Source organism: Pyrgilauda ruficollis, unplaced genomic scaffold (genome assembly GCF_017590135.1).
Source record: "Pyrgilauda ruficollis isolate IOZ18807 unplaced genomic scaffold, ASM1759013v1 scaffold19, whole genome shotgun sequence".
NCBI lineage: Eukaryota > Metazoa > Chordata > Aves > Passeriformes > Passeridae > Pyrgilauda > Pyrgilauda ruficollis.
The window spans coordinates 285,648-298,548 of NW_024518095.1; the positions used below are offsets into that span (position 1 = coordinate 285,648).

General features: G+C 36.4%; 1 protein-coding gene across 1 annotated transcript in view; it reads left to right on the plus strand.

The window, feature by feature from the left end:
- PPHLN1 (periphilin 1) overlaps positions 1-12,901 on the plus strand; it is a 63,544-nt gene that overhangs the window by 27,887 nt on the left and 22,756 nt on the right. Inside the window, 3 exon segments of the mRNA XM_041465642.1 lie at positions 1,861-1,940; positions 4,004-4,123; positions 6,642-6,782. Of these exon segments, the coding sequence (XP_041321576.1) occupies positions 1,861-1,940; positions 4,004-4,123; positions 6,642-6,782 (341 nt within the window).

Sequence of the window (12,901 nt, forward strand, 5' to 3'; positions counted from 1 at the left end):
TATTTCATGTGGTATTTCCAATATGGCATCTTTCTAAAATATTATAATGCTGTTTAAAATCATGCTATCTGAATAGGTTTGGCCACATGACTTCCACTAAAGAAGAAATATCCCATGCTCTACAGCCCTTCATACATTAGGATAAATACAGAATTTAAACAGAGAAAACTATGGGGATGTGAAGAAGCTTGGTACAGGGAGGGGAAGGGTTAATGGAAAGGGCATTCATCTGTGATGGGAGAGCATGGAGAGGAGCAGGATGTTTAATTTTACAGGTAGGGTTTTGGGGCTCAAAATAGCCACACACATTCTGAAAAAAAATGGCCTAATAATGTCTTCTAATTAAATGGTGTTTTTTTCACTTTGCTTAACTTTGAATAATTTTCTGCCATTTGTATCAATTAATTTAATCTGTTCAAGTGCAAACATATAATCCGTTCAACTGATAATAATCTTTAAAGAATCAAGTCTGACAGAGGAGCCATGTGGGAGGCAGAGTTAGAGTAGTCCATGAATTTAGAAGGAGGAAGCTTGCCTGTGGGGCTGAGAAGCAGGTATCACAGGAGCAAAACTTGTGTTACTTAGTGGTAACAAAGGAGATGTTCTATGCTTTGTTGCTTTGACTCATTAAATTAAAACCATATTTAAAGCCATAATGAACAATCACATTTATAGTTCTACAAAAATTATTTCTATCCCAATTTTCATAACTCTTCAATAGCTTTTTTAATTAATCCCTTTATTAATTGTATATATAAAAATTTAATGGAAGCCAAAGTAAGCTTACATTACCGTGGCTTATTCGTGATCAGTCAGCTGTTTCCAAGTCAGTGTGAATAATCTGGTTAATTTAGACCTACTGACAACATGTTTGCTTTTTGTACTTACCTTTTGCCGATCTCTTAGATGTAATCTGTGGACCACAACTTGGAAACTAGTAGTTTACCCTGCAACCAGTTCTGTTGCTGTGGGTTGCCTGTAACTGGTCTGTGGCAAAGCTATGCACAGATTGTTATTAGCACTGTGAATTTGATTTGACATTTTGCCAATTTTAACTTCTGTAAGAAAGAAAGCAATCTTACAAGAAGCATCTACTCCGTGGTTGATGCAATACAGGACTGATTTCCATGGCAGGTCTTTTCAACATACTGTGGCCTGCTAAACTAGTTCATGCACTACCAGTTACCTTGAGTGATTGACTAGTGTGTAATATTTCAACTGTTTCTATTATTGCAGGAATATTAAAAAGTGAAATCACATCATCTAGTGGAATCATACAGATACACCCTTTCAGTTAATGATGGAAAAAAGGACAGTGGGTTTTCTTTAATGTGTGAAATGACACAGCTGTATCTTTTCTCTCCTTGGGAAGAGGAGGTAGTGTTACCAGTATTTGTCAGATGATGGAGTATGTAGATTTTATAGAATCATTAAGGTTGGGAAAGACCTCCAAGATGGAGTCCTACCTTTGACCTAACCCCACCCTATCAACTAGACACTAAAGCAACATGGCACTAAATGCCATGTCCTGTCGATTCTTGAGCACCTCCAGTGATAGTGGCTCCACCACCTCCCTGAACAGCTGTTCCAAGCTTAGCCACTCTTTCATTGCAAAGATTCTTCCTGGTGTCCAGCCTCAGCCTTCCCTGGAACAGCTTGAGGCTATTTCCTCTTGTCAGTAGTTGCCTGGGAGAAGAGTTCAATTCCCCTCTTGCTACAACCCCGTCTCAGGTAGTTGTTGAGGATGATAAGGTTCGTGTCTGACGTGAGAAAATTTCAATGCAATTTTTCTAAGTCAGTAAACATATTTGCAATATATATCTTTAATTTCTCAGTCATTAATTTTTTTCTTAATTGTAGGTAAAGAGAGGACAGTTCAGTCACTGAAAACATCAAGAGATGCATCACCTTCAGGGTCCACAGCAGTACCTTCATCAAAGGTGAATTTTCTTTTTGAGTACTTCACACTGGTTTAGATTGTTCATTGTTGGATTTTTTTCTCAGTTGGAAGGAGATACTGCACATGCTTGTTAAAGTGCATATTCCTTACGATATTACTTTCTTTTCCTTACATTAGGAATAGGACTTGTTCTTAGAATTCTGTGTCATTGTGAGTACGTTAGTATTACCTCTCATTTTGACACAGACACACCTGCCATGTATTCAATGGGGGAAAAACCCAGGCTTTGGTTGTGCTATGTCATTTTAAGTGCTTATCTCTTACACATTGCTTTTAGAACTGCTGTGCCAGCTGATTGCCATTGTCCTTAAGGGGGAAGGCAAGTGATGTATTTTCAGTGATGCAAATAGGGAAAATAAGATAAAAGCTATTCTGCACAAGTTACACTGATTTGGATCATAAAATATACTTTATAATTAGTTTACTTACTTTGTTTTTAGACTCAGCATACTGCAGCTTAGTATCAAATCCTTACTTAATACACACCTTTGAGAACAAGGAGGCATTGCAAAATCTTTTGCTCTTGTGTTAATATGTAATGTGAGCTTGAGCTCTAAATGTTCTGCTTTCTTCTTCAGTCAGGTCTGATCTATGCTGTATTGGTTTTTTGCCATCAGTTTGCAAGTATGTGCTGCAGTGGATATCCACTTAATATAGGCTATGCAAAATGAAACTTTGTTTGATGGAAGTCATTTCCCCAGACAGCATAAATATTTATTGGGTATGCATCAGTTGCAGAAATGGAAATACTTCTATGACTGTTTATTGACTTTCCACTTCAGTCCCCAAATCTGCTTATAGTGTAACTGCCCTGGGTCAGTGGAGCTTTTTGGAATCAGCCTCTTGGATGGAATTGCTCTGAGCAGTGAGGTTACCTAAGTGCTTCACTGACTCAGAAGTAGTCTTGGCGAAACATGAACATCTCCAGAGCCAGAGTCTTGCAATTTATCAAGGCTTGAGAAATTAGTTATATGCTATATATAGTGATTACAGGAGATAATTTTCAATGCTCTAAGTTATAATTTAGCTTTGAAATTTTTACAAAGGTATATGTTTCCATGGCAATATCTCTTTTCACTGTAGTATCTATTTGCAGATCTCAAAAGGTATTTTTATCTATAATTATATTTTGCATATTCTTGCATGTGAATCAATACCTGTTGATGTTACCTGATATTAGCCACCTGTTTGACTATGGCATGAAATCTTTTCTGTTTTTCTTTATTAGCTGTAGGGCTGTAAGCCTTGGAGGCTGTATGCAACATAGAGCAGAAGGCGCATGTGTGAGACAGGGACAGCTGCTGAGCAAAGTGACAGCCTTTTGCTTTTCTATGTTATTGATGAGATAAAAAAACACAAAGAAAGAGACACTTCTGGTTTTTTTGGGGGTGAGGGGGCAGCAGTTTAAATTTTTTTAGTGAGATCTATTAGGTTGGTTGTTTATTGCAAGTTTGCAGCCTGAATAGCTGCTGCTATTTTCAACTGTAAAATATGTTCCTGTTCTGTCTCTTCAGAAATGTACCTGTGCAAATATCATTACTTTATCCCATAAAGTTCACTCAGGATTGAATACATATTTATAACATTCAACCTGTAGAATTAAATATAGTGAGACTAAATGAAACAGATTTTTTTTCTGGATTCCAATAGATATTAGTTAATTTCTTTTATGGCTTGTGGAAATACAGCAGGTTGTGTGAGATTTTCTATAAATTATGTTACTGCTTTCTTCTAAATGCCCTCTTCATATCCCTGCATATTAATCTTTGTCACCCTGACTTCACTGGTTGTAATTCTTTAATTTGCAGTTATAGAAAACAGGGATTCCTATTGCAACATTGGGTTGCACTTCTCTTCTGGATTCAGATAAAGGTGGTATCTTTATGACACAGAATTTGACAGCAAATGAAATAATTTCAACTTTCTTATTTCCTATTTTAAAATATTTTACGGATCGGAATAACTATTTATTTTCATTTTGAAGATTTTTGCCATGTGTAAGTGCATTTCATGTTAAACCTTGACTCTGATGTTTTTGTACAGGCCCTGGAGAAGAGCAACAGACTATCAGAGAAAGAACTTGCAGAAGCCTCAAGCAAGTGGGCAGCTGAAAAGTCAGAGAAGGCCGAGGAAAGCAATTTACCTGAAATAACAGAGTATGATGTAAGACAGAATTATTAATCCACTTATTTCCAAGTGTTGCAACAACAGGCTCTTGTTTTTCTGTACTCTTCATAAAGGCACATTTTGTAATAATTTTTAATCCTGAATTTTTCTGCCTATGCTGTTAAATATTTGTTGAAAGGGAGTGAGAGGGAGATTAAAACCTTGCAATTTATTTATTTTGAAAAAATGCACAAAGGCACAGTACATTTTGTTAGTATAATTTGCACTGATGTTGAGGTACGACTGACAATAAAGTTTCAGTTTTCCCAAATGCTCTCCAAGGAGCTCTTGTAGTAGTGTAGCTCTTGTAGTAGTGTAGGTCTGTATGCCCGCTGAACTCCTTAAAATTAGGAAAGGACTTCCGAGTCAAAACACAAGTGTACGTGTAAAACATAAGACTTAAGGAGAGAAGCTCTGGTTTTTTGAGTTCCATTTCAAGCTGTGCCAGCCTACCATGTCATGTATTCTTTTCCAGAAAGCAGTCCTCCATTATATTAAAAATAAACCTTACCTTGTTACTGCAGTGGGTGTATTTTTTATTTTCCCCAGAATCCTTATTTCATTATTAATCAAAGTTAATTATTTGCCAGTTTATTTCATTTTGTTTTCACCCCTTGTTGTATTCCACTCCTGGCTATATTGAAGTGAGATTATTATAGCCCTTCTCAGTCATTTGTTATACTGCTCATAGATAGGATGTCTTTTTTGGGTTCTGTTATGTTAGTGGAGAATGTATTTGTCATTTAAAACAGCCCAAATATTATGTTATCTAAAATAACCTGTTTCAATTCTGCGATAATTTTTTCTTTAACTTTCATTTTGTTTCAACTTTAGGGGCATTCTTAAAAAAAGAAAAATAGTATCTACTTCACAAAGTCACGTCTTAACCTTTCCAATTAATGGATTTTGTTTTTAAATTTGTTTTAAAATAATTTTAGGGAAAATGGATGTGTCTTGGGAAGTGTCACATTTCCACTTGTAGAATATAAGGGCTAGGTTAGAGAAATAAACTCACTGAATCCATATTTATCTGAACTTTCAAGTCCCATCCATTGATGTAATGGGTGAATGCATGGGCAGCTACTCAATAGTGGTCAGGAAGATCTAGTTAGATACATAAACTGGAAAAAGCAATTAAAAAAAGAAAAAAGGGGAGGAAGTGTTAGAGTGAAGAAAAAGCAGCAGCTGATCCAAGGATGAATACCATATGAAGGAGAACAGATGCATGGATGTTTCTGAGAGGTTCAGCAGAGAAATATCACTGTGGTTCTTGATGAGGGAAAGGTAATGCAAGGAAGGAAAGAACAGAGTGGGCCACGTGGAGAAGAGTTGTTTAAAGCATCCTCCGTTCCTCAGAGAAAATTGCAGTGGCAAAAAGATTAAGCATAAGGAATCAAAGTGAAGCAATTGTAGTTGTTTCTGGTACAGTCTGAGATGATTTATTGACTAAGAAAGTGGGCTGTAGAAATGCTAATGAAGGAGGTGAGGCATCTCATTCTGAGTCTTAGAAGAAAGGACTTCTTACCTTGATTAGTAGGCTGTCACATATGAATTGCAAGAATTCTTAACTTTTTCCTGTTTATCTCACATAGTGCTTAATACTTGAACTTTGTGTTGCACTGAGCTTTTAGTAGCCTTCACTCACTCTCAGGCATTTTGCTCTTCACTGGGATTTGGGATTCAATCTCAACGGTTTGTGTTGCTGCTAAGGTTTGAGCATATGTTCACAGGACCACTTAACCTTTTTACTTCCTTCTTCTGTCTAATGCTTTTCTTTCTTGTTAATTAAGTCTTCTTTACCTTTATTTTTGAATAACAGAAACTAGTTTTCATCTTCTTCAATTTTCAAATCCTATTTAAAAAAAAATATAAATTTGTTCCATAATATTGAATTTAAATAATGCTGTAAAACAGAATTGTTATATTTTCTGTATAAACTCCTTGGGGGTAGCGTGTGTTTTCTTTGGAGTAGGAATACTGTCTTAATTTCTGTTCTAGAGGGAGAAATCTTCAAATCACGTTTGCTTTTGCTGTATGAGTTGTTGCAATAATAATAATAGACCTGTGGCCCTGAATGCTTCAAGAGTTCTCCCTGATAGCATTTTTATTTTGTTGATGCCTATGTACCTTTGCTTTTGTTACTTTTGTCCTTTCCAAGAAGACTAGTCACGTTTTGATTGTGGATTTTTCTTGCTTTCTGGTGTTATAAATATCACATACACAAATTTCTTCTCATTGGATGGGCAGGTGGAGGTTATCTACATCATTGCCTTTACACAGTTAAGGCTGTGTCACAGGTGGTTTTATCATGTTTTCTACATGTTTAAAATCTGTATTTCTGTATCTGTGAAAATTGTAGCAATAACACTTGACTAATAGTCTTGATGAGCAAACTCGTATCTCTGATGGCTGTGTTTGGGCTTTTGGGGTTTTTTCCTCATCCTGTTATTGTTATTTTGCTCTGAAAACGGAATTTACTGGTTTTTTCTTTTTTTGTTTTTTTCTTTTTTTTAAGGCTGGGTCTTCAGCTCCATTATACATTGAGCAAACAGAGGAAACAGAGGCAAATCTGACGGATAATACGGAATTATACGAGGACAGCCAGCTTCTAGGTCGTTCAAAAGCAATTGCAACTAAGACAAAGGAGATTGAACAGGTGAGTCTTCTTGGCGTTTTGTCACTAATGCAGTAATGGTTTGCTCTGCTAAAATTACCTTGATTTATTTTTTCCTCCTCCTTGGAGTGTAATATGAATGTAATTTGATTTTTCAAGATGATGTGGTATCATCTCCAACAGTTTAATTCCGAAGAACCATGCCATTTATCTGCACATGGAAATTAATGGTAGTTTTCTGCAACTTAGATACAACAACTGCTGTTTTGCAAGCTCAGCTAATACAATGACAGCCTCTTAATTCTAGTGGCCTTTGTTCAGTTGCCTGTGAGGGCCATTTCCTGGGCTGCAACACTGTTCCTTTTCACTGACACTTGAAAACCAGATATCTACTCTATTGGTTTTGGGGGTTTGTTTTTTTTTTCTTCTTTTAATACTGACTTTGCCTAATCACGTTCATGGTGGGCACAGCTTTGCATGTGTGCAGGGTCTGGCAGGGATGGAGTTTTACCGGAGAGTGCTGTAGCTGTGAGAGCCATGATGCAGTTGGTTTATCCCTGTGTGTCTGATCACGGGATCACAGATGCCTAAAAGAGCTAGGACCAGATGCATAAGCTTAGAACTTTTTAAAAATGACAAACTGAAAAAAAAAATACACAGGCTTTGAAAAGATTTTTTAAAAAATAGCTATTGTGATTAATTAACCTCATGCTAGTGAATGTATGGTTAAATTTCTCTAGGCTCAAGGACAGAGTTATAGTGAAAATGGATGAAAATTTGGTCATAAAACCCAAATATTGTTTTCCATATGATCTAATCCTACTGTGGTAGAGTTTGCACTTAATTCTAGGGAAATCTATATTATGTTCTATGAAATGAACTTATTAGGAACTTAGTTCAGAAAAGCCAGAGGAGTAACTTAGATTTGGATTTTGCATAACCAGTTTCTTCTGTTGTTGATTTGAATATTGAAGCTGTCAGCTTCTGCAGAATTTAAATAAGATTCTAGAATGATGCTAGAAGTATTTTACTGAATTCAACAAGATGCTTATTTTCTTATAAACCAGGAACTGTGAATTTTTAAAGAATTATACAAGATATTTACTTAATCATTAAAAATTAAGACTGGAAAATTATCTACATATTTTTCACATAAATACTTAACATTAACTTCTGGGTCTGCAATTAAATTTTCTGAATTTTAAAAAAATTGTTGGGATAGACCTGATGATTTTCATAATGATCATGAGTATCATAATGAGTCATCATAATAAAATACTGTGAATATTCCTACTATGTATGGAATCAGTCTGTAAAAATTTGTATACTAACCTGTTTACTTTGAGTTCTCAGCATCTAAAAGTAAATTTAACATTAAATCTATAAAGTGAACTGTAAGCTTGTACATTTATAAAAAAGCTTTTTCATAATTTGTTTCTGATTGTTTGTCTTGAAGACTCAAGTAATACCAGAAAAATTATTTGGTTCGATGGACTTCTTTGCAGTTAAATTTCATTCAAGTGTTTAATGTAGTATTTCTGGAATGTGGTTTTGTGGGAGGATTACTAAAATAAAATGCTTATTGCAAAGACTTATGCTGCAAGAATGGTGAAGCTGTAATCCTTCTGCAAAGCAAGATTTTCAAGAGGTTGTTTTTCAGTATGCACTGGACAGCTATTAAGGTATTTAAAATAAGTAAGAAATGAAGTCACACAGGGCATGTGCCACTGGGTGTGTGTTAAAGAATTGGTGAGGGCCCAGCTAACGTTTGAAAAAGTGAGGTTTGACCCACTGAACTACTTCTACTTCTGTCTTCTTAATTTTTCTTTCTCTCAGAGCACCAGATCTAATGATGTTTGCTTTTTGGTTTGTATTTATTCTCAGCCTGATTGCCAGATATTTCTTGGCTGTTCCAGACTCCTGATAAAGCCTTCTTTGCCTTCTCCATATCCATTTGTCTCCAAAACTCTAACCTGGAAAAGGAGCAAAATTTTCCAAATATGTACTTCATAGGATGGTACTATTTCCTCTGGGAAAACCCAGAGGCAAAAAACTGTGCTGACAGAACATGCACAGTGTCGCAATGAGCAAATCCATTGCTGTGCAGCAGAGAAACAGGCAGCCTGATGCCCTGGGCAGGAGGGAGGTGGCAGCTTGTGAGATAGTCTGTTTTTTCACTTAAGAAAAACAATCAAAAATATCCCTTGAGCAATTGAATGAAATATTCATACAGGTGTTCTGTTTTAAATGAGTCCATCGCAGTATCTTGCGTATCGCTCACATCACTCTTTTGTAAAGCTGCCACTGCCTTTTCTCTAAGCTACAATAACACAATTGCCAGTTTCAGAATTTTAAATGAAGCGTGATTGTAAGTGATCACCCTGCTCCTCAAGAAAAAGGTTGTATGTTATTTATTTGGTGTGGGACTCACTGCAAACATTCATGCAAAATCATATCATTTGAAGAAAAATAAAGTTCTTTGTGTGCTGATGATGACAGGGCAAAATGTGTCAAACCAAGGGCTAGTTGCTGTTTGCTATATAGTGTCTGTCTTTTAGGAGTCTGCAGTTGCTTTGCAAATATTAACTGAAGCTGACACAAAGAGAGGAAACTAGAAATTCTGCTCACGGATAAAGGCTTGGAAAAATCCAGACACTGTTTAAACAGAGCCAAGAATTATCTGTGTCGCTCCCAAACTAGAAAAACTTTGAAGTATATATTTCATTTGAAGTGTGCCAATATTACTTGGAAAGGAGGGGCATGGTTGCAGATGCACAGATGCTTGAAAACATATCTGAACTGGGACTGCACATCCTGGGCATTTTTGTCTCATCTTTGAAACAACAGGCATAGTGACATTCTTGTGGAAACACCTAGGTTGCATAGGACTTACCCCAGCCCATCTCCTCAAAACAGGGCCTTAGATCAGGGCATTCAGGGCTCTGTCAAATTGAGCCCTGCCTATTTGCAGTGAGGGAGGCTCCACTGTTTCCCTGGGCAGCCTCTTCCAGTGTCTTGAGCTCTTTGTCTTGAGCTCAGCTGCCATCACATGGTTTCTTTCCACCAAAGACAGGATTTCTGCTCACTTCTTCTCTTGACAGCTTTCTGTCTGCATTCTTGAAGTGCAGAATCCCAGCTCCTTGTTGAGGTCCCCTGCTTTTGGGACCTGCCCCACTGGGAGTGGGCTCTGCTGCTCTCAGGGAAGGGTTGATTTCCTAGAACCCCCTGGCTCTGACACTTCATGATTGGAAGAATAGGGGTTTTTTTCCTGGTATTTCTGTGTGGCAGGTACTGTGGAAATGGTTCCCTTCAATCCACGTGCAGAATCTTTTCAATCATTTTTCTTCTGCATGGAGTGGAAATTGTGCAGCATTAATGTGTGTGTCTCATATTTTAATATATCCCATTATATGTTTTTTAATGTTCTCTCCTTAATAAAAAGCTTTGGAGAGTTTTTTTTGTATTTTTTTTTAATAGGACCCTGAGATAATTAGCTTTCTGGGTTGGGATGTTTTTTGATTGTTTGGTTGGGGTTTTTTTTGAAGTTAGGTGTTTCCTTAGATCTTTAAACATGCATTTCCCTCTTTTCTTTACTTTTACAATTTTGAAATAAGGTGTTAAATGTTGTCTGAGCATTTGCCTGAGCAGGGTGAGGTAGAGCCCCATTAAACAGATGCTTAAACGATTGGTCTGGTTACTTGTAAACAGCATTGTAGTGAATTTTGCATCTGCATGTCAGGATCAGTGAATGTGTATAGTTTGCTAATGTAACCATTTCATTCACTTTTTAAATATCTTTGCATTTAATGGCATGCATTATGCATTAAGGTAATATTTTGGAGTTGTTTAGTTTCTGGTTTTATATAGTTAAGGATCAGCATATGCTTTTAGCATGTAATGTGCTGAAGTGTGGTGGTTTTCTTCGGAAGTGATGACAAATGTGTCCCTGGTGTTAAATTCATAATTGGAGCTATTCAGCATCAGTGTTGCACAAAAGGCTATCTCTTTGTTCTTCCTTCATGAGCACGGGTAGCAGGGATTCTTGAAATGTCTTATCTTGTCTAGACATCAAGTCTGTAACACTGTGTTAATTAGTCCATTATTATGTGTCCACTTTTCTTACATGTTGCATATTCAAGCTGGGGTGACATGTATTACCTCTGAAAATCTATTCTTTTCTGAAGACAAATTTCACCAAATGCCAATTTTACCACGTACCCTCCTTGAATCTGTCAAAAAAATCAAACCTCTGAGTTTCTGTCTCAATTTGGATAGTACCACAGATTTCTGGCATCTAAGGAATTAATTAAGTACAGGAATGAATACATTCATGAATGCTTTTTATTCTTAATGGAATCACTGGCTCACTGTATGCTTTCAGTTCACCAATGTTTTTAAATGTTCAGCAGAACAATATTTTTTTAATGTTTAAACATTTAGTTTAATTGCTTCTTTAGTTGACATTCTAAATTAATATTGCTTGTTAAGAGTCCTCAGTAGTATTAATGAGTTGTTGTCCTAATGGCAACTGCCTTGTTGCTGGAAAGTGCTGAAAATCAGAGATCTTTCTAAAGCTTGTGTTTGAAACTTCATAGCTGTGGTGCATAGAAAGAAGGAAAAATGAGGTCCAAGCTGTCCAAATTCTGTTTCCAGATCTGCTGTCTAACTCCTTTTCTGTTTTAGGTAAATTACTGACATCTCTGACCTAGAAGTTACAATTAAGTAAGAGAAACAGATTTTAGCAGTTACAGTGTGTGTGTAGTTGGAGAAGAGCTGTTTCTTGTTTCCCTTCTTTGTCATGGCTCTTGTTCTGGTAAGATCTATATAGCAATAGCCGAATTGTTTTTGTGTACTTAACACTTGTTAATGGGACTCTGTTCTCTGGAGATGCTGCTCTGAGAGAAGACTGACCTCTCACAAAGTGGTATTTTACAGTGAAAGGACTTTTTAAAATTTTTGGTTTTAATATCAACAAAACATGACTAAAATTATAAAGACGTTTCTGTCATAATAAAATAGCTACAGTTTGTGTAGTGTATGGGAGTTTACTGTATGCCTTCCTGACTACCCCCAACCCCTCCTGTGTCCTTTGCTAGTTTTGTTTTCCTTCAGGCAAAACTATTTTACAGTTCTTTAACAGGATAAAGATGAAAGAGCATGAAAACATAAAGTAGCTTCTGCACCTTGGCTAGGGATAAGCTCATGGTAAATGCATTGCAAAAGTTTTGTAAGGCTTGGCTGTGAACTTAAGTGTCTTAAGTTCTAATAGTTTTAGTAAAATAAGTAAATTAATAAATTGGAGTAATGGGAATCCAGGAAGGGGTGAAGGAGGATGTCAGAGCTGGCCTTGGAGGTATCTTTTCTTTTGAAAAGCCTCCTTCAGCTGAGCAAGGGAAACTGGTTACTGGTTCCTTTGATTAGCCTGTTGATCTGCTTGTGCTGTTGCTCATTTCAGGCAAAATTATCTAGCTTAGAAAAAAATCCCCTAATTAAAATATAAGTTAAGAAGTGGGTGAGTTAAGTGAAGCTGAAGGAGCTGGAACAGTAGCTAAAAACACATTAAAGGATTATTTCTGGTTGTGGATGAGGTCAGACATGCTTTGTTTCTGACAGGAGTAGACCAGACAAGAGTAAGAGGCCAGATGAGAGTGAAGATGGGGAAGCTGTAGATTATCACTCCTTCCTGGCTTTGCTGTTGTCCTTCAGACCTTCTGTACTTAATACACAGTGACAAGGCCTTAACGATGGGCTCATCATCGTCAGTCTAATTTGGTTGGTAGCACAGTACTACATAGCATGCCTCCTCTGAGCTTATGTTTATTTTACTTAAATGTAAGTTGTAATTAAGTGTGTTAATTTATTTTTTCCTAATTAGGAAAACATGTGTGTCAGGTTTTGTTATTTTGCCTTAAGCTTCTCAGAAAAATTGATGATAACTCTTTTACTTAATTTTATCATCTGCCTATGTGGTTTATTAGTTACCTTGTATCAGTATCCCTCTCCTTATGTGTAAAAGTCAAGTGATTTATTTCTTTCTAAATATTCTTAGCCACCATTTCTTTCATATTAATTCTGACCTGCTATTTTTCTATCTTTTAGTATTTATTCTAGACTTCCTTTTTACCATTACAAAATCAAATGAGTCACATTGTAATGTTTAT